The 20,778-nt window shown below is 36.5% G+C and overlaps 1 protein-coding gene across 4 annotated transcripts in view; it reads right to left on the bottom strand.

Annotated features, from left to right (window-relative positions):
• Positions 1 to 20,778, bottom strand: part of Balat (Beta-alanine transporter) — a 218,949-nt gene that overhangs the window by 69,465 nt on the left and 128,706 nt on the right. For all 4 annotated transcript variants that reach the window (XM_022083194.2, XM_022083175.2, XM_022083124.2 and 1 more), the window contains exon 5: positions 16,571 to 16,725. In XM_022083194.2, coding sequence (XP_021938886.2) covers positions 16,571 to 16,725 — 155 coding nt within the window. The remainder of the gene's footprint in view (positions 1 to 16,570; positions 16,726 to 20,778) is intronic.

The raw sequence follows: 20,778 nt of genomic DNA, 5'->3' as shown, positions 1-20,778 counted from the left end.
CCCTGCACCACCTCTTCTCACATTTGCCCCATTTCCTGCTTTAATATCAAAGCCTTTAACTTTCTATTCTCTTTCCCACCCTCTCTACCATGTTTATCCTCATTCCGTCTCATTTTCTTCCATTTGCGTGTCTCTGTTTCTACCTCCGACTCGTATTCCTATTTATTATTTCTTTTTTTCTCCCCTATATTCATTATATATTTCTCATTCATCTGTATACGTTCCGGTCCACGGTCCTCCAGTTCAGAAACAAATGACTGCGTAGCCCCGCACCTGGCATTCCTAGTTTTAATTAATAATTACGGAAACCGAGAAACCACAGCAACTGTACTCAATGTCCATATAATTGACTTAATAGATGGGCATTTTCTTATCTATCAGCCACAAACCATTTGTGGTTTATCACTAGGGGAATTAGAATCATACACCAACTGTATTAATCGATAAACAGATTATTATTCAATGCATATTACTCACGCATTTAACATATTTATCATGTTATTAACAGTCTGCAGCAGGGGTGTTAGAACAGTTTAGGCAGACGGGACACATTAAAATATATAATATGCTACGAGGTTCGGATCATCTAAATATCTTTAACGTAACCATAACAACAAACTAACTAACTAACTAGATGGCTTACCGAACCCGAAGGTTCATCACCGAATTAACCAAAGCCCTCCACCGGACCCTGTCCTGGGCCAACAAAACCCAGTTTCCTTCAACTGTTATCTCCCATAGATCCCGCCTGAGATTATCCTCCCATCTACGTCTAGGTCTCCCCAGCGGTCTCTTCCCTTCAGGTTTCCCAACCAGTACCCGGTGCACACCTCTTGTCCCATCCATGCGCGCTACATGCCCAGCCCATCTCATTCTTCTCGACTTAATCACCCTCACAATACTGGGGGAGCAGTACAGATTTTTAAGCTCGTCATTGTGCAGTTTTCTCCACGCCCCATCGTCTTCCCTCTTAGGCCCAAATATCCTCCTCAACACCCGATTCTCAAACACCTGCAATCTGTGTTCCTCCATCTGAGTGAGAGACCATGTTTCGCACCCATACAAAACAACAGGCAAGATTATTGTTTTGTATACTTTAATTTTCAGGTTCTTAGAAATCAGACGGGAAGACAAAATATTTTGGACTGAGAAGTAGCAAGCATTTCCGGAATTTAGTCTCCTCCTAACTTCCTCATGAGTATCATTTTGATTTGTTATTGTTGTTCCCAAATATTTGAACTTTGTAACCCTTTCAAAGGATTTATTAGCCACCCTAAGATAATTTTGCCCGCCTGTCTTCTGATGACGAGATACTAACATGTACTTAGTTTTTTCTGAATTTACTTCCAGCCCCACTTGTCTACCAGCCTCTAGTAAAACTTCTGCGTTCCTCTTTATTGTATTTATATCGTCCCCCAATAAATTAACATCATCAGCATATGCCAATAGCTGATGTGTCCAACCATAACAACTAAACACTACAATAAAAATACCCGAAACTTACAACGATAATATAAGACTTGAGTCTGCCTTTTCAGCGCAAGAGAATAAAATGTGGTTCCTTTTTTTTTTTTTTTTCAAACGCCAATTTGAATTACTTCATATAATTCTTGAACGGAACTACCATTTTCTTCATACGTGAGAAAGCCTGGATATATTTATCCAGTGCTTGTGTTTGGGCTACCAAATACACTTGCCAAATTTCGTGCCAACTTAACATAACTCCAGAGAACCATGATGGTAGAATACTGGCAAAGCATATAAAAGATTATTAAAAGTTTCTGTTTGAAAGTACTAAGTAATATTGAGTCATGCCATAGTTCAATCAACTGAAGTTGCAACTTCTCAGAGACAATAATGATTTCAACAAAAAATGAGTTTTCAAAGATACGTACATTTGTTGCATAACTACCAAGGTACTAATAAGTTAGTGGGACAACGTTAAAAGGTACCGCGGGCCGCAGATGACGTCTACAGCCACATTTTATATAGGTACTTATTTAAAAATGCAATAACGCAAACTTCAAATGGTTTTATATTTGTAGTAATTGTAATTATATTTGTAGTTTCAAGGCCTTGTATCCCAATGAGATTGCTTTTGATGTTCACTCTGTCTAGACTGACACTAAAAGACACTAAAAACATGAAATTTTGTATTATTCCAGCAGAATAATCAAGAGCGAATAACAAATACAGTTGATGTGCATAAAGGCGCACACTGATGTAGAAAGGCAGTTCTGTCTCATGTTTATTAATAATCGATATATGCGCTCGAAGCACATAAATCTCAAAAGTTTTATTCCAGCAGCTGAGAATCGTATAAAATGTAAACGCCGTTTAAGTATTCAGTGCCACTGAAAGTGTGCCAGGACAACAGGTGTTCAAGAGACGCCACCAGGTTTGTTGTAAGTGATCAAATTTGCTTGGCATTTAAACTACTTAGTCACCGTGAAAGTTTCAGATCAAATTTGTTTATATACATTTCTGTTATGCATTTATAAAGAAATACATATTCGCCACAGACAAAGAGTTTCGAGTTAAAAGACATATTACTGAAACAGTTTAGTACTGAATCTGAACTTGAGCTCACAAAGATTAAAGCTTCTAGGAGCTGGCCTGCAGTCTTTGCTTATAACCCGATTCGCTTCAAAGGAAATCATGAAGACGTTTCGAGAGATTCTGTGTACAAAGGTGAGGGGTTTCTATTGGTTGTCGCTCAGTCTGTCTACGTCAGCAAGGCAAGCAGGCGTCAGACACGACGCATTCATTCGTCAATGTTATCCTGATTGATTAAATCACACAGTTTTGATGAATGGATATACGAACAGACGTCTGGGTGAATATGAATTATTGATTGGGATGTTATGTATGGTTCTCTTCCTTTATTCTTACTCTTCTGTCCATGTAACAAGTTAAATCCTGTTTCGACTTCAAAGCAGTCTCTTTTAAAGGTATTAAAAAATTCTTTTGTCTTCTTATGTTCTGTATTCCTTCCATAAAGCGTAAATATTAATGGGGTAGTGTACTTCGCCTATCCATTATGTTGAATTTATGAATATATTCCGTAATATTTGGTACTTGATATCTCTTGGACGACTTTAATAAGGAAAGCCTTGTTAGTACTTATCATATTTTACTTCCCCATCTCCTGATCACTTAAAATATATAACGTATAATTATAATTGTACGTGTGGTTTTATATGGATGTGGTATCTGTTGAGAACACAGAGATGTAAAAAAATATTTGGACGTAACAGAGACAATTTACCAAAAGGCTGGAGAAAACTGCACAATTAGTATCAAATACTTTATTATTAGGCTGAATACATTACGAAAAATGGGATGGGAGGGCCACGTAGCACGCATGGTACAGATTATAAATTCGTATAACATTTTTGTCAGCAACGCGTGAAAGAAGAAATCACTTGAAGGACTTAAATGTGAGGATAATATTAAAATCGATAAAGAAGACTTTTCTGAGGGTGTGGACGAAATTCATTTGTCTCAGGGTAATGTTTACTGTCGGGTTCTTATAGACACAATACTGGGCCCTCAGGTTCCATAAGAGGCAGGTAATTCTTGACCAGTGAGTGACTATCAGCTTCTCAAGTAATACAGTTAGTGAAAATTTAAACATATTTATTTTCTTTATTTTAAAAATAATATGAGGGAAAAATAATATTGACGTTTGTGCAGTAAAACATATTTTCATGCTGCTGATCAAATTTGTTAACAACAAATTTTTGTCTGAAATAAAAAGAAAAAGTAACGAGGAATACAAACACTCAAAAAATTTTAAAATTTCTTCTTATGAAAGTCTCTATTGTTTTTAAGTGAGGGTTCTAATTCTGAACTGATTTCAACCAAATGATTTCAAGCAAAATACGATATAATGAGACCCATTGCGGGTCGACCGTTTCACGAGCAAATGTTGACTCATTACTGCTACACCATACAGACTAAGGGAAATTAGAATCGGAACGCTATGAGGGCTCAAATATTCAGATACACACTGAGATTGCTTTGTGCCATGAAGTACAGCTCCGGGAAATGTGTGACAGGAGAACGAACTTCATCTACGTCAAGGAGACAAATTCATTGCGGTATTCCCATTGCATCCTGTTTGATGGAAACGCTACCACCAATATTTACGTCAAACCAGTTGAATTTAAATTTTACTTTAATTTATTCTTTCACTGACAGTCTCGAAGAACTAGTTCTGATAAGTAAACTTAAAAAATTAATAAATTTATTCACACGGACATTAGTGACTAGGTTAAGGAATTATTTCATTGCTCATAATATTAATTTAAAATGCGCATGTTTGAAAATAAAACGAAGTATTGTTACTGTAAGAAATATTAAAACATGGCGTTTGATATTTTCCTTAAGCCATTCAATAGAATTTTCATCTTAAAATATATATGTTTAATATTATCAATGGGAGAAATGAGAAATGCATAAAACATTTCAGGCGGAAGACCCAAAGGGAATATACCACTTGTAAGACCCAGACTTACTTCGGAATATAACATTACATTCGTTCTTAAATAGTACAGGATACAGTGGCCTGCTTTTGTGGGCATGGTAATGAAATTTTCGTTCCATAAAAGGAGGAAAATTCTTGATTAGCTGAGTGTCCATCACTATTCCCGATCGTAGCTTTCAAAGAAATTTCCCTAAAAATCCCTGCATGTATTTTATTTGTGAAGATAAATACAAGTTAAATTAAATATAACTTTGAGTTACATACATTTTAAGTAGTTACAGCATGATTTTAACTTAAAAAGTACACAAACTGAGCTCTATAAAAAATAACCAGACATCTTGTGACCTGAGCAGCAATTACAGTGGGTTCACTGATAAAGTTGTACGCAACTGTCACTTCCCGGCTTATGGACCGATACTTAATTCATATCGGGAAAACCTCGCAGCGCGTGGTTGTGAGTCATGTCGTTGGAGCCAGGATCCGGGAAGTGACAGTTGCTTTCCGGTTTATCAGTGAACGCACTGTATCTAACTAACTGACTTAACAATACCGCAGCTTCTGTTCAGAACGTCAAAAACTCCTATTGTTATGGAAACCGACAATTTATTTGTATTAACACAGAAGTTTCTGTATCATCAAACTGTAATTCCATTAATGGGAGTTATTCTTGAGGGGCTGATCAAGAAATTCTCAACCTTTTATGGAACGTACGTCGTTAAATCAACCACGAACACACGAACCATTCGCAAACAAATGGGGAATATGGACAAATATTCTCTGGTTGTAACTGAATTTTGGATGTTTAATGAAATGCATTGCACACGTTGTTATTGGACACAAAGTGTTATAAGTTGAGTGAAATGCAAATACGTCTAGTTCAATCAACTTGAGACCGTTTTCCCTAGAGGTCCCGTAGTCCATGAGAATATTCTCAAAGAATAATCTACCCTTACTCCCTCTGTAAACGAATTTACGTTCTGTGTTTATAAGTACATAAACTAAATTCAAATAATGACAGCTCCTCCTTTTAAGACCAGCTTCAGTGTCTCACACTTAACTTCTGCTTCATATTTTGATTCCAGTGATAATATTGCAATTCTTTGTCACCTATGCGTCCTGTTGTTCTTGTCTGAGTCACCAGTGTATTTAATACATTACAGCAGTGCATGATATTGGATAGTACGATTAGTAACCAGGTTATACATTCAAAATATTGGATTCACTGCCGCTAGATGAAACGTAATGCAACACTCAACTGTTTTCGTCGTTCTGTCTGAGCATTCCACTCCCTCTACTGTCTCCCCTTCTGTCATTGGTCGAGATTACTCCTACAATTCTAGTTAAAATGCAAAGGTTTCTGTTAGCTGAATGTGTTGCACAGTTTGTAGGTCTCGCTGGATATAGGATTGGACTATCGGAATATTCTTATCATTGTAGAATAGTAAATGTATCGAGTTACATTCGAAACTCAACGGAGTGCGATGAATCGATTTCACATGGTTTACAAATGCTTTGTTTGAAACTCTGCACTACTCACTGATTTTTAGTTTATTTACATATCTATTTCCAGTGTTACGTATTTGTTATTTTATAAATTTGTGGTTTATTTAACGGCGGATAACGGGTATCTGGGTCGAGATTTGAACCCGGAATCGCCTGAAAACAAATCATAAATTCTAACCACTCAGCCGTAAGGTTCGGTCCCAACACTACGTCATAAATACCACACCGACCAATGTAGTACGTTTACTTGTATTTCGTTAAATATTCACATCAGAATTATTTCAATAAAAGTTGCGTATATTAACATGACCTGCCACGGTGATCTAGCGGTTAGAACGCTGGCCTTGTAATCCTGGGGTCTCGGGTTCGATTTCCGGCGGTGCCCGAATTTATAACTTGTGTTGGGCAAGGCCGTGGTCTAGGCAACACGGAGTTTTCCTCCGTGGCATCCCAACAATTACTCCATTCACACACAGAAGAAGGCAATGGCAAACCACTTCTGCATCATCTGCCAAGAACGTATATGAACAGGTCCCAGTCCGAGAAAAGGATGGAAGGATCCTGTTCATATGGACCTGTCGCCAGACAGAACACTACAAATAAAAAAAGTATTAACGTGATCTATGGTATATTTTAGGTCATACACCACTATGTTGTTTGGTGAGGTGTATTAAGGCAATTAATAATGTTCTATGTCGTCAGTGTCTACCCAAGTGTGGATGTTTGTCATTCGAACACTGAGATCGTGTTCTGTGTTCGAATAGCATTCAGAGGCACTGATTTGTGTAGGTAGACGTTTCGAAACGGGACAATCAACCCCTCCAACATCAAAAGAGTCCTACGGAAAGAAAGGCTAAGGTTCACAGTGCTAATTTCAACGGACCATTTTCGAAATAAAGTCCGGAGATAGGGATTAGCTCTATCTAGTGGGCCCAACTGTGTAGGAACCTGAAGACGGAGATAGAGTCCCATCTCCGAAACGTCGTTTTAAGTTTTATATTTTACTAGACGATGGATAATATCCAAGAAAATTTTTATTCAATTGACTCTTCACCATCGTCAAGAAGTTTTAGATTTGATAAAGTTAAATACTATTGAAGACGGAGGAGTATCGAAAAGTACGACATCCATAATGAATTTTAAGAAACATAGTCAGTGTTAAGAATCACCTTTCTGTTTGAAACTGGTGCTGTTAGGACGTAAAACCATACTGATTGTAAGAACAGGGTCTAGTAAGATACCGAGGCACAGAATTGTGCATAAGGTTCTGTATATTATAATTAATCAGACCGATTCATTCGTGAATGCCATCTGCATGTGACGAACTTGGCATCTTCTCCTGAACATTGAAAGAGACTGCAAATCTCCAAACTTGGCATCGAGGAGCAATCAAGTTAACATGTCAGAGCTCGTGTTCAGAATATTCATGTCGTCTGTCATTAAGGAGATTTCGTTACGTAGTTGTGGCAGGTAACGCGCAGTACAAAGCAAATACGAAATACATGGCAATGAATACAACCAAGTCACTCGCCTCCTTCCTCAGACATTTAATATTTGTAATCCTGGGGTCTCGGGTTCGATTCCCGGCGGTGCCCGAATTTATAACTTGTGTTGGACAAGGCCGTGGTCTGGGCAACACGGAGTTTTCCTCCGTGGCATCCCAACAATTACTCCATTCACACACAGAAGAAGGCAATGGCAAACCACTTCTGGATCATCTGCCAAGAACGTATATGAACAGGTCCCAGTCCGAGAAAAGGATGGAAGGATCCTGTTCATATGGACCTGTCGTCAGACAGAACAATAAATAATATATAATAATAATAATAATACAGAGTGCACCAAATAGGCGTCGGAATATTAACCTTGTTATCTTTCTCCGTGGGTTGTATTAATTAGAAGAAGCTAGTGCGGTCTACACTTAACAGATGACAGCGCATTATCTTTTCCCATGGAAAATAGCGGAGGGTCGATTGAGTTTCCAGCAATGAAAATTAATTAAATGTGTGTATACGTATTTTTGTAAGATTCTGTGCATAATTACTTTATCGAACACCAAGGTAGACCTTGTTTCGTTCACAAAGGTCCCGGAAAAATACCATGACCACTTTTCTACGTCTTAAAAATTCATCATTCTCAAGTCCTACCATTCCGTAGTAATGACTTCGGTAGTTGTTAAAGTGTCGTTACGTAAACCAAGAAACAACAGTAAATGATTGATTTTTCGTAACACTAGCTGTATGTAAACAAATAATATCACTTTGTTCATTGATTAAATGTTATACAGCGTGTCCCATAAGTTCATAGTCTTAGGAGAATTTATTATTTGGAAAAATATAGAGAATATAAAGAAGGAAAAGTTGGAGCAATTCATGTGTTTACAATCTGAAGTATTGAAATATTTTGCCTAGGACGAGGCGTTAAGGCGCTACACTCTTTAGATTATCAATGGTAAAGTGTTACGTGATGTTGATACGGTTTGCTACTCGCTGCTGGTTTCATGGTTTAGTTGATTTTTGTAACTGGAAGCAAATGCGAGTTATACATATTGGCTAGTTATTATTTTAATCTATTCATGAGATATATATTTTAATAATATATATTTAAATAATAAATAATATATTTTAATCTAATTTTCTCTACGAATTGATTATTATTTTAAACTATTGAACTAGAACGAACAATATTTTAAAAATTAACTGCAAGATCACAACTTGTAATTTTTAATTTTTAAATTACAATAACTTAATTTTAACTTTTATTATACGTAATTTTAGAAAATGGTGTCACATATAACTCTAATTTAATAAACACGTTTAAATAAATCTTTAACTTTTACTTTAAAATTAGTCTTTAGCCAAACTCACATGACCGTGTACCTAACATCTGTTATTGCATTTAAAGATACATGAATACACACATTTATGTAAGCCATTCCCATACAAGTCTCTCAAACCGGAAGATGACTTGGTTAGATCGAAACATATAGTAGAAAGCTAAATAAAATTGTGTAGACGGTTATTTATATACGTTTTAACAGTTAATTACCATGTTCACAACTTCAGCTAGATGAATCCAATCCGCATTTGATAAATGCAATAAAGTCGCTATGAATATATTTACATATCCTTTACAACTGGCTTCAATGCAGGTAATCTAACTCAGACAGCTGAACAGCAAACAATTTTAGAGTTGGAAGACCGCTGTACCTCATCTCTCCTGGCCAATGACGGATAACAGACTTCTCGTCTCACATCACCGCGCTTTGTAAAGCCATTTAATCACGTACATATACCATCAGAGGAAACATAATCCAATTTGTAGGCGAAACAGGACAGAAAAATTCCACACCAGGGCACTTGTTAACAGTAGCACTCAAAGGGAGATTCAAAGCGTGGCCAGTGAACCATCATACACATTCAAAGTTCTTCAGAATAAATCTTTTATTATACTGGTTCTTTCCTTAATCCACAGTCACAATCTGATAGCTTAAGGAGGTAATTCCATAGAATAATTTGACGGCTAAGAATTTATTCATTGGTCATCGTACGTCCTGATCGGCTCTGAGGCCCACCCAGCGTCCTATAAAATTGATACCGGGGATCCCTTCCCCAGGAATAAAGCGTGACGCTGACCACTCACCCCATCTAGTGCCGAGGTCACGAATGAGTAGGAGCTATACCACTCTCCCCTCAAGAGCTTCGATGGCGTGTAGCGGGACATCTATACTTTACTACCATACAACGTAGATTACCTAGAAACCAGCTACTTAAATGTATGAAGAAACATTTTTCAAGTAAAATTACCCATAAATTTTAAGTTTTATAATTTTTACTCTTCACCAGATATTAATTTGATCAATTCAATTAGGTGAGATGGGCGAGGAATGTAGTACGCATGGGATATATGTAAAATGCATAGCCAAAGTAATTTTGATAAATAAACCTGAAGGGAAGAAACCAATTGATAGAACTAGGCAAAGCTAGTAGGATAATATTAAAATAGATCTTAACGAAGCACGTGGACAAATTTAAACTGGCTTAGGACAAGCTCCAGTGGTAAGCTGTTTTGAACATGGTAACAAACCTATAGTTCTATAGAGGGCGGTGATTAACTTTTCAACAGGCATTATCCATCATGAAGTCCGGTAATGTCATTCAGGCTGTCGGAGAGGCAAAACCGGGTTTGATTCACTAATTTTTCCTCAGTTCACTTCACTTGCATAGTTTGCAGTGTCAGATGGAATAATAATTATGAATTATGACTTCAGAAGGAAGCGGTCTTGGCCTATATCAATGTGGAAGCCCTAAATTTGTCTGGAGTGGTCAAGACAGTCTGTTTCCAGGTCCAAAATCTGAAAAGGGTCATCCCAGCTACGAAATGAGAGTCATAACAACACAAATTACATTGGTTTGGAACTTAATAAATTATCTCTATGCTACACTTACTGACTCAGTCGATAAGAGTAATTTTACTTCAATTTACACTGTTCTAATACTTTTAAACGGAGTACGATCTTTATCACATGGTTAAAATATTTCTGTTAATAAATTTCCTTCTTAAAACTTTTCTTTCAACAAGATGACTGTCTTTTTGGGATATTAATCCCAGAAGACATCTTCATCCTCGCCGCCGTGAGAACCTAAAAATTCGCCTTTACTTTTATCATGCATTTAGATGGTTAACAAATTCGTACTGTTTGAGTCATCAACGTCACTGTCCGTCAGCTGGCCTTTAATTTTGGACGCGTACAATACGGAAATATAGGAATAATTAATACAAGTCCAACTCTCATCAGCCCACATTTCATATGAACACCCATCATGCTGTACTGTCTGATTGCGGTAATATTTGTTGACTACACAATTAATGTGTAACTAACCACGGTTATCGGACATAGGATTTCTATGGCCACTTGTATTAGTATCACCGGCTCGAGGATGGCAGTATTACTGTTCAGTTAAAAAGTCACTGATACAATATGTATACCAAAGTCTATTTGAATTTATTTTTTACAGTTACAGAAAGCACAAACGTTGACCATCTCTTCTCAACAAACTGAGTGAAGTGAATGTAAATACGTACGTGATGGTAGTGGACTTACATGACCGCCCGCGTTTATATAAAAAATCTCTAGAACTGATTTAAATCTAATTAAACATTGAAGGTTTGTACAAAACGTTGTCTGTCGATTTTAATTTTGGTTCATATCCGTCTAATACAGGAACGTTCATTTGTTTTTCTCTGAACCGGATAGGATTTTTTTATTCTGTACTTGAGAAAAGGGAAATTAATCAAATACTACGTTATTAATTATAGAACATCGCGGGCCGGACTGAATTTATTGACAGGTCTAAGCTTATTCTATCCTGTTCTAGTATAATCCCTGATATACATGAAGTTCAAATCAAACATTATACATTTTATAATAAATAATTTACCGAACAAATAGAAAACTCTATCCATACAACAAACAATGTTGGTTGCTTGGTTGAGTAAATAGTGATCATTTGCTGTAAAGGGATTTTGGGTCTTATGTGTTAATAGTTATGAATGTGTGCGCTCTTACCATTGATGTGGTATAGTGAACATTTACTCTTGTGGAATTTTGGGCTTTGTGGGATAATATTATAACCGTTGTCACGTCAGTGCAGTTAAAGGAGGCCTAATATGTGTATGTAACACAACGCAGTTACTAAAACTTGTACATAAGACCATATTTGACATTGTAAAACGTAAAATTGTTGTAGATTCTTCAAAATCGAAGGATATTAACCTTTGATAACACAACATTACATAGTTTTAATTTTTATATGCTCCTTTGTGGAAACAATTCACTGTAACAAAAGGCTCTTTAAGTATGCCATGGCCTGCTATGTATATGTACTGCTACATATCGTATCAAAAGAGATGTTTAAGTTTTAACGCTTTGCATCATTCGTAATTATAAATAATGATTTTAATTTTTATATGCTCATCTGTTACACTTTTTAATAAAAATGTGTTTGAAGAATGACTTTAACTTGTACTTATTATTGACGGGCAATTTTCTAGTACCTATATATAAAACTCACGAGTCTACAACTTTCATTAAAACATCTTTTTAGTACTGTGTGTTTGTACGGGGATAAATCATTTCTGGTTCAAAACAGCGTGCCATCTGTCCTATTATATTTGAAATAATTGCTTTATGTCTGCTATAAATGAATATCGGGGCTAATGACGCATTTATTATCAATTATGTCAATAGAATTTTGTAAATTATCAAACAGTGTATGCATAACAGCAAGGCTATTTTACAAATGTGTCCCCGTAAATGACATACAGACATGTACGTCGAAAAGTTTTGAAGTGCAATTGACGTTTAATGTTGTTAGCCTAGGCTACTGTTATGTTTTATGTTTGATTTATGTCATGTTTGATTTATCATACTGTGGCCATTCAACCATAAACAGACTATAAACAATCAGCTTACCTATGAATTATGAAGATTTATGATAATTTTGTGATTGTATCATGTAAATAAATAGCGTGCATGAACCATAACACAAGGATTTCTATTAATTTACTATTTTTAAACATCTATATCTATCCAAAACCTTTAGTTGAATTATGTTGTTTTATTGTCTCTGACCTTATAATTCCTTCACCAGAAAACTGTCGAAAATTCCTAACGATTTTGGTCTTCCAGACTACGACGTCTTATGGATTGTTACCAAAGTTTTGAAGGAAGAGAGGATATCCTGAAGATGGTGGCGATATTTTATTTCGAAACGACGATATTAGCCTATAATAATACTACACGGCGTCATAACCGAGCGTGAACTTTAAATTGTAATTTTCAATTATTTGGGTTAAATATCTACATCCTGTCTGTAAATGACATCGTTTGGGAAAGAGTTAAATAATTTTCTCTGATATGTTGAAGTTGAACTGTCAACATACATGCAGAGCTTTATATATAAATTCTGACTGTGTCTGTCATTAATACAAAACATTTTCCCCGGGCACACACATCATACAGCACACAATTATTTGTTTGGATGAATTATGCCATAGGCCTTAAAGCTAAACGCCTTCATGACTGTGTGTTGACCTACTTCAGGGGTACCGCGATGATCAGAAAAACGCTTCTCCAGTCTGCGAACGAGGTACCAGAGACCAGTAGAGAGTAAATTTGCAGCCTTACCCTAGGGTATTAAAATTTTATAGAACAGTGCTTTTGAGTTTTGACTATTATCACAGGTTGTCGTACATAAACGGCGGGGAGGGGGGGGGGGTTCAGTGCTGAAACTGGACGCTGAGCGGCAAAAATTGTGAGTAAATGGAATTCTCTGTATGTAGAGAAGAAAAGTTTATTTTTAAATATTTCATAAAACGTTTTGTGATATGAATGATAAAATGTATCAAGGGTGTAGAATTAAGGAATAGAGGAGAATGCTTATATGAATCGAGATGCAAATGAAAGAATAAGAGAAGACATGGTTTCCATATAAGCAGTTACCGAATTTCATGTTTCAAGGTCACAGAATAAAAACCCCCTCCCCTCCCCTCCCCGCCACCAAATCACGCTGGACAGAATCCCCAGTTGATAAATTTATTACGCTGTTCGATGTTACCATTTTGCTGTGACCTTGAAGCATGCAATTCGGTGAAGACTACAGTAGTTGTAATGTGTTTGTGTAACTGTGTAGTAAAGTTAGAGACATAGAGACATTTAAGGCTGTGGTCCGTAAGAACCCGGTGTTAGACGGACACAATCTTCTGTGTAGAGAACTCACAATCCCCCAAGCCATTGAATAAATAAACGGAAGTACTACTAAAAGACTAAAAACGTCTTACTACCAAGGCTGTGGAGTCTGTACTAAAATCTCTGACTTCGACGCCGACGCCGACTCCGAAACCGACCCAGACTCCTCCATAAAATCTCAATATGTATCAATAAGGGTAAACCTACTAAAACGGTAAATGGCACCATAAGAGATTTCTTCATCACCAGCCTACTTTTTAGACTTATAACCTATATTTAAATATACGTCTAATGGTTATTGCAGAAATGGGTTGATTTGTAGCCAGTTTGTATTCTTACGGTGCCGGAGCCAAAGTTACAAAGCATTATTCCCACACCATGTGGCTCAACGCGTCGTTGAATCTCTCTAAACGTGAGACCGCCGGCAGCTCATAAGGTATAGAAATTGTTCTTAAGATTTTATATCGAGGTCGAAGCCGGAGTCTGTACATTTTTACCGACTCAGACTCCACAGCCCTGCTTACTACCCGCTAGTGTGCATATTGCGAGGCTGTGCTGCAACAAAACCACTTTGAAACCGTTGCATTTGAGCCTACGTGTTAAATTAATTAATGATAACCAAAAGTAATTAACTCTTAGGAGAACTAATGGCGTTACTTCAACTACAGTGGTTACATTATATTTCTTTCGATAAGATAAACAGAATTATTCGTGTTTTTTTCCGTCTAATCACAATTGTATATAAATAAAATTATACATAAGATATTAAAATATCATTTACATATTTGGTACCTCACTCCAATGAATTTGGAAGTAAACATCATCAGAAGTTACACAACAACAGTAATTAAGTTTTAGTTTATAAGATTATAATTTTTAACTTTTAACTTTACACCTGAAGATGGTTCAATGTAACCGAAACATGTAGTAAAAAGATGTACCAAATATGTAAATGATATTTTAATATCTTATGTATAATTTTATTTATATACAATTGTGATTAGACGGAAACAAAAACACGAATAATTAAATTTTAATTCACAATATGACGCAATTATATCAACTTAAGATAAACAGAATATAAATTACGCTAAATCCTTAAATCAGAGTCCTTCTTGTCAAGAAATCTCTCACTTTTTATGAAACCCGAATAATTATTACCGTGTTCACAAATGCCTGCCAGTTAATCCTCTCCTGTGCCAGATTAATCCAGTCCACACTGTTCTAGCCTTCTTAAGACATCCCTATAGAACGTTAGTAGTTATCACGATCATAAATATTTTAGGAGGACGAAGCCATGGCCTATTATTAGGTGCCACCACGACATTTACATGTAGACTTTGAAAAAACAACGGAAAATATGTCACGATTTAGGTAACTAGGCTGATGATTGAAAAGGTCTGAGCTCCCGCTATGCCAGCCTTCTCGATAATACTAACTTGTCACTGGAAAGAATTCCTACCCCTAGCAAGTGCCTTTATTTTCTTCGGTGTGGTTTAGACAGTAGAAATAATAATAAAAGAAAAGAATAGCTTGTAGCTAGTAACGATATTTTTTTAGAAAAGTAAATTCCCTTATGTACAGATCTATGGCATAACCCACAGCATTAATCCCAAACCCTCAGTTTCACGTGTTATTTTTGCAATCGACACAACACACGCAGAAGTCAGTACAAGAACGAATCAAGTCCTCTGTATGTTATCTAGTCTGCAAAAATTATCTTGTAACTTGTTCAGAAGCCAACAAATGTATTAACATTATACGCCTACCTACACAGTAGCTGTAATTTTTATCGTGGATACCTACTGGCTTATTTAACGACGATTTATCAGCGGCATAAATTTTACAGAGACAATGACAAAGGCAGAAGTCGTAAAGAGTTGGTAGGGGGCGAACTCGCAGGTCAGGTCAGGTCAGGCCAGAGGGTCATTTCTCCTTTTTAACTAGTAATAAAAACAAAAGTTTTAACAATTATTTGGAGGGCACTGTACATACACGGACACACGCCTAAATTATCCTTTCTTTTTTACGTTACCACCTGCAGTTCACCGGTTGGTACAGGATCATGCAATCATTTAACAAACAAGAAGATAATATATCAATCAGAAACTAATTGAAAGAGTCAAATGAGATTTTCTTTGGGAAAAAAAAATATATACACATATTGCTTTAAAAAGGGAAGTTGTCTGAAGTACTAGTTTACATCCGAAATTTTCTTACAATAAACTTCGCAGAAAGAATGCAGTTGTTTAAATTGTCCGTTTCTCTTATTTATTTATTTATTTATTTATTTGTTTATGCCTTGCTTAAGAACGATTTCAGTTCATCAGACATAAAACATCGAGTAATAGAATAATCAGAAAAAGAGAACTGAAAAGAAAGGCAGTCGTACCTAATTTAAGGCACAACCCCTGGAGTTGCTTTGAAGGGCTGAGGAAAATAGCGATAAGCATAAATTATAATAGACGAGATTTTTTAACCCGGCACTTCCTGAATACTCGCATCGGCCGCGAGTTTAGTCTTCAATCTTCTAGAACATTCTCAAGTGACACTCAATTATTTTTACTTTTGTTAAATTCAGGTTCTACCAATGAGAATATGTGGCTTCACACATTTGTCTACTGTAATGGCGTGGCGTAACTACGAATGTTTAATCATTGAAATCTGTATTTAATCACATTTCCTTAAACACCTCAGCATCGAAGAGTAAGTTCTTGCAAAACCCCCAACTGCCGCAGTGGAAAACACACTGGATGTAATACGGAATCGAAGATGAATACATAAATAAATAAAAGTGAACGTGTGACGTCATAGCCAAGGTGACTCACCGAGCACGAACGGTGTCCCCAGGATGGCAGGGACCGTGAAGCCAACACCGAACCGGAAGACGCTCCAAGTGACGAAGTCCTGTGCGAATGCGGTGGCTACTCCGAAGAGGCACTCGATGAACAGGTAGATGAAGTAGGCCGGTCTTCGGCCGATGCTGCAAACGTAAGATACGTCCGGGTGAGACCGGTGACACGACCACGTGACTGTTTCGTTATAACCACTCTCTCCAGAAGAAAGGTGCTGAGCTTTAATTCTGAATTCGATGAACCCTGATTTCGTCTTTGTGGTATCTAGAAGATAACTTATAAATACGATATTATAGTTGTATTTCATCAAGTGAAGACTGGAATAACCTAACATTTCACTGTAAAATAGCTCAAAAGAAAATTAATGATTAAATTAAATATCTGCTCAGTAAAATTGTTAATATAATAATGGAAAAATTATGGGAAAGAGACAGTTTGGGGATACCGAGAAGTGTGGACATGGAGGAAAATACTGAAACAGATCACAGAGAAATATGAGATACCGTGAACTGGTGAAGGACAGAGCAAAATTTCTTTTGTGAACACGGTAATGCATGTAAGACTTGAGGTTCTCACAGCGGTGAATATTCATCGCCCTGATGACGGAGGCAGTATGACCTCTGAAACGTTGGTTAACATCGACCAGACTACACAGCGCAACAACCCAGAAGACAGAAATCTTCGGTAATGCATCTTCGGGTTATATAAAATATGGCGACTGTCTGACAGTCAGAAACAAACTCCACGGTACAAAGTTCTTCTTGAGATACGTATACTAAGTAAACTAAACAATAATCTCCATTCCTTTTAAGACATCCATATTTTCATTACTGTGATGAAAAGAACCGCCAATATTCCCCATCGTGATCCAGATGAATCCAGTTCACACCCGCGCATTCCATTTCTTTAAGAACCATTTTAATATTATCCTTCCGGCTTTGACCAATTCCGAGGCTCTGCGAAACGTTTCGTAACATGCTAGCTCTACCATACACCAAGGTGGAGAAGCACCTCGTGTCGGCTGTTACTGCTTATTCTATACATTCACAGGTATCCTTAATGTCCGGAGATTTTCTGCTTCACCCCAAATTCGGACGTGGTGTCACAGGACCAGCAAATATCGATCGCCAGGTACAAGAAAATCACTATGGCCCATATTAGTTAAAATGAAAATTTCACACTCGGCCACAACCAAGCCTCAAGTCTCACGTTTAACACCGGACCGCATAGTGTCGCCCTAATAGCTCTACACCGCAGCCTCTTGTGACCGCACTGCTCTCTGCTGTCACAGTTACAAACCAAACTGTAATATAACATTACAGCGTGTTTGAAGCATTCCTTTTGAAATAGAGACGACAGTGGTGTTTATGATAAGGCATAGTCGGAAACAAATTAAATTTAAACCCTTTGAGTCAGTTAATATGCAAACACAGAATGAAAATTTCAACAGCCAAGATGAACATCACGATATTCAGAGAACTATTTACAATTAGAAGCAAAATTCTGATCGTGTACTAAATACAGTATAACCTGGATATACAGCGGCTGTGATCATGTCCCCCAATACTTTTACATATGTATTATGCTAGATAAATGTCAATTCCACATATAACGTGGGTAGCTTATAACGCAGGTACTGAATCTGTCCCCCGAACCCCTCGTTATGTCGAGGTCCCGCTGTGTTGAAAACAATTGTCTTCATTTTAATGTCAACCTTTATGTTAATTTTCATATGAAAAACAAATAATTAAATTTTTTGCATGGAGCAAAGTTCTTTTTTTCAGAAGCTGATATTCGTTTACCTTATCAAGAAATTTTCTTTAATGTTATTGTTTGTAGACTAAACCAAATAAACCCAATCTGCATTCTCTCAGCTTACTTATTTTAGAATTGATTTTAACATTATCCCCACTCAAAAAAAAAATACACAGATGCAAACAGGAACAGATTACATGATTTTCACACAATTTCGAGACCATCTATTACAATAACCAGATGAAGACATCAAAGAAAATGAGTTAAATAAAATGTGGACGGGGCAGAATCAGAAAGAAGGGTAGAATACATCGCTGTCGGTCGTGCGGGAGTTTATCATCGAAAAAAATAAGCATTTGTTCAAAATACAGAATATGGGGCAGCTAAAACCAAAATCTAAAATAAACAAGTTACATATAGTGAAATAAAAATATACTCAGAGCAAGTGCACTGAGAAACGATGGCCAGTAAAAGCCAATACATTTATTTATTTGTGGTTTAATTAACGACGTTGTGAGTAATTCAGATTATATAATTTCGGATGAGAGAATTATTAATGAATAATGAATTAGAAGGGATGTAGAAGGGAACGAATTGTACTGAAACATTGAGGCTACTTATTTTTCGTATTCGGAAAGAACCCGGTTCGAATCTCCACCCAAAAATATACTATCGTGATTTTTTATTATTTCCTCAGTCCCATTGATCAAATCATCTAAAACCCGATCACACTGCCCTCACATAAATCATTTTGAGCTAATCATTCATAATTATTGTAATTTCTCTATCGACCTAAATAGGAAGAAGGAAGCAAGGACCTCAGAAACGTTCGTAAACATCTACCAGACTACATGGCGCTACAGTCCAGAAGACAACATCTATTTTGAAGTATTTTTCCCACCATTTTCCTGTAGGGACCGAGGAAATCCACGAAATTCTCCACTACACTGAGACGTTCGGTAGGGATTAGGCTCTGACAAAGAACAAATCATTTCGGGCACAATTAACCATGCAGGATACGAATGGTTTATTGAAGAAAGACGGTGAGAACTTTGTGGTACGACGCCTGACAGATATGGAACTGTATGCAAAGCAAATTACAAATTACACCAGTGGGAAATAAGAATTTGCTGTGCTGTATAATTTTAGTCCGACTGACTATATGGAGTTTTTGTGCGTGATGGGCTTAAGAGGAAGATGGGGGTTTTAGGACTGTGATATAGAGGGGGCAGAAGTTTTGGTTGAAGGGATTTACGAGATGCGTCAGTGAGCCACGGCGTACAATAATTAACGTAAGTACTTATTTCTACATTTATAAATTTTCACATTTTATATCCTATGTAACTGTGATAGAAATTCATGTCACATACATGTAGTGAACTTTTACTTAGAAATACGTAATTCTAGTTGTATTCTCCATCACTTTTCTTTTCTTGTTTATTCATTCTTGCCTTTCTGCCTAATTCCTTAGTATATCGATGTTCATGACGTAGTTCATTACAGAAATTCTACATATATTCATAGTCTTTCGACGGTCTGGCTTCACTGTTTAATATTTAGATTACGGGTGTTTCTTTCTAACACAAATTCCAGGAATCAATGTCCGTAATAAAATTATATGAACATAACAAACAGAACACTTTTTCGTTTAATTTCTATTTCACCTTTTCATATCCACGTTGCAATACGTTAGATGTAATTTCACGTTTTTGTTCACCCTATATATTCACAGAAACAAATGAATTTTTAATTTAAAACGAAGTTTCTATTTCAGATAGACTTTTTAGTCTACGGTCATGTGATTTTTGTGAAATGTTTAATAAACTTATTTTAATATACAGAACTGTTCCTAACTTTCTACAGCACGAAACATGGGAGTAAAAATTACTCACGAATTTGTAGGAGCCAATGTTTTCTAAACGCGTTCTTTCGCCAGTTTCTACACCTCATTTTCATTATGCTCATTAATTGCAGAATGGTCGCACTACAAATATGAAACTGTGATAAGTACAAATTGTTTTTCCTCGCATTTAATTTATTTTCTTAGAATAAAATTTCCAGTTCCTTCCGAATTAAACTTTCACATTCATTGTGTCATTAGATTTATATCCCACGATGCTGATATTGCATCGTTAAATAATACAAAAAGAGGACATGTTTTATGTAGCTATCACGCATTAGATCTGTGTTGGGGAAGTAACGGGTTTGAATCTCGTCCGGGTTACTGGTTAGTGTGGGGATTACCCCACACTTTCCAGCAGCTACAAACACAGACTATAGCTTCCAGGTATTCAGATACTTAGAATGGTCATCTGCTCATGTAATTCTACGTCATATAACCTCTGCAACAGAATATCCTTAACTGTATGAAATATTTTAACCGTACTTAAAACATTTTTGCCTGAGAATTTTGGTAAACCAGTTTC

Source organism: Zootermopsis nevadensis, unplaced genomic scaffold (assembly GCF_977971745.1).
Source record: "Zootermopsis nevadensis isolate Lab colony 2312 unplaced genomic scaffold, Znev_1.0 Znev_ptg000028l, whole genome shotgun sequence".
NCBI classification, from domain to species: Eukaryota; Metazoa; Arthropoda; class Insecta; order Blattodea; family Termopsidae; genus Zootermopsis; species Zootermopsis nevadensis.
Note: the sequence above shows the minus strand (reverse complement) of the source record. Positions and strands in the feature narration are given on the sequence as shown.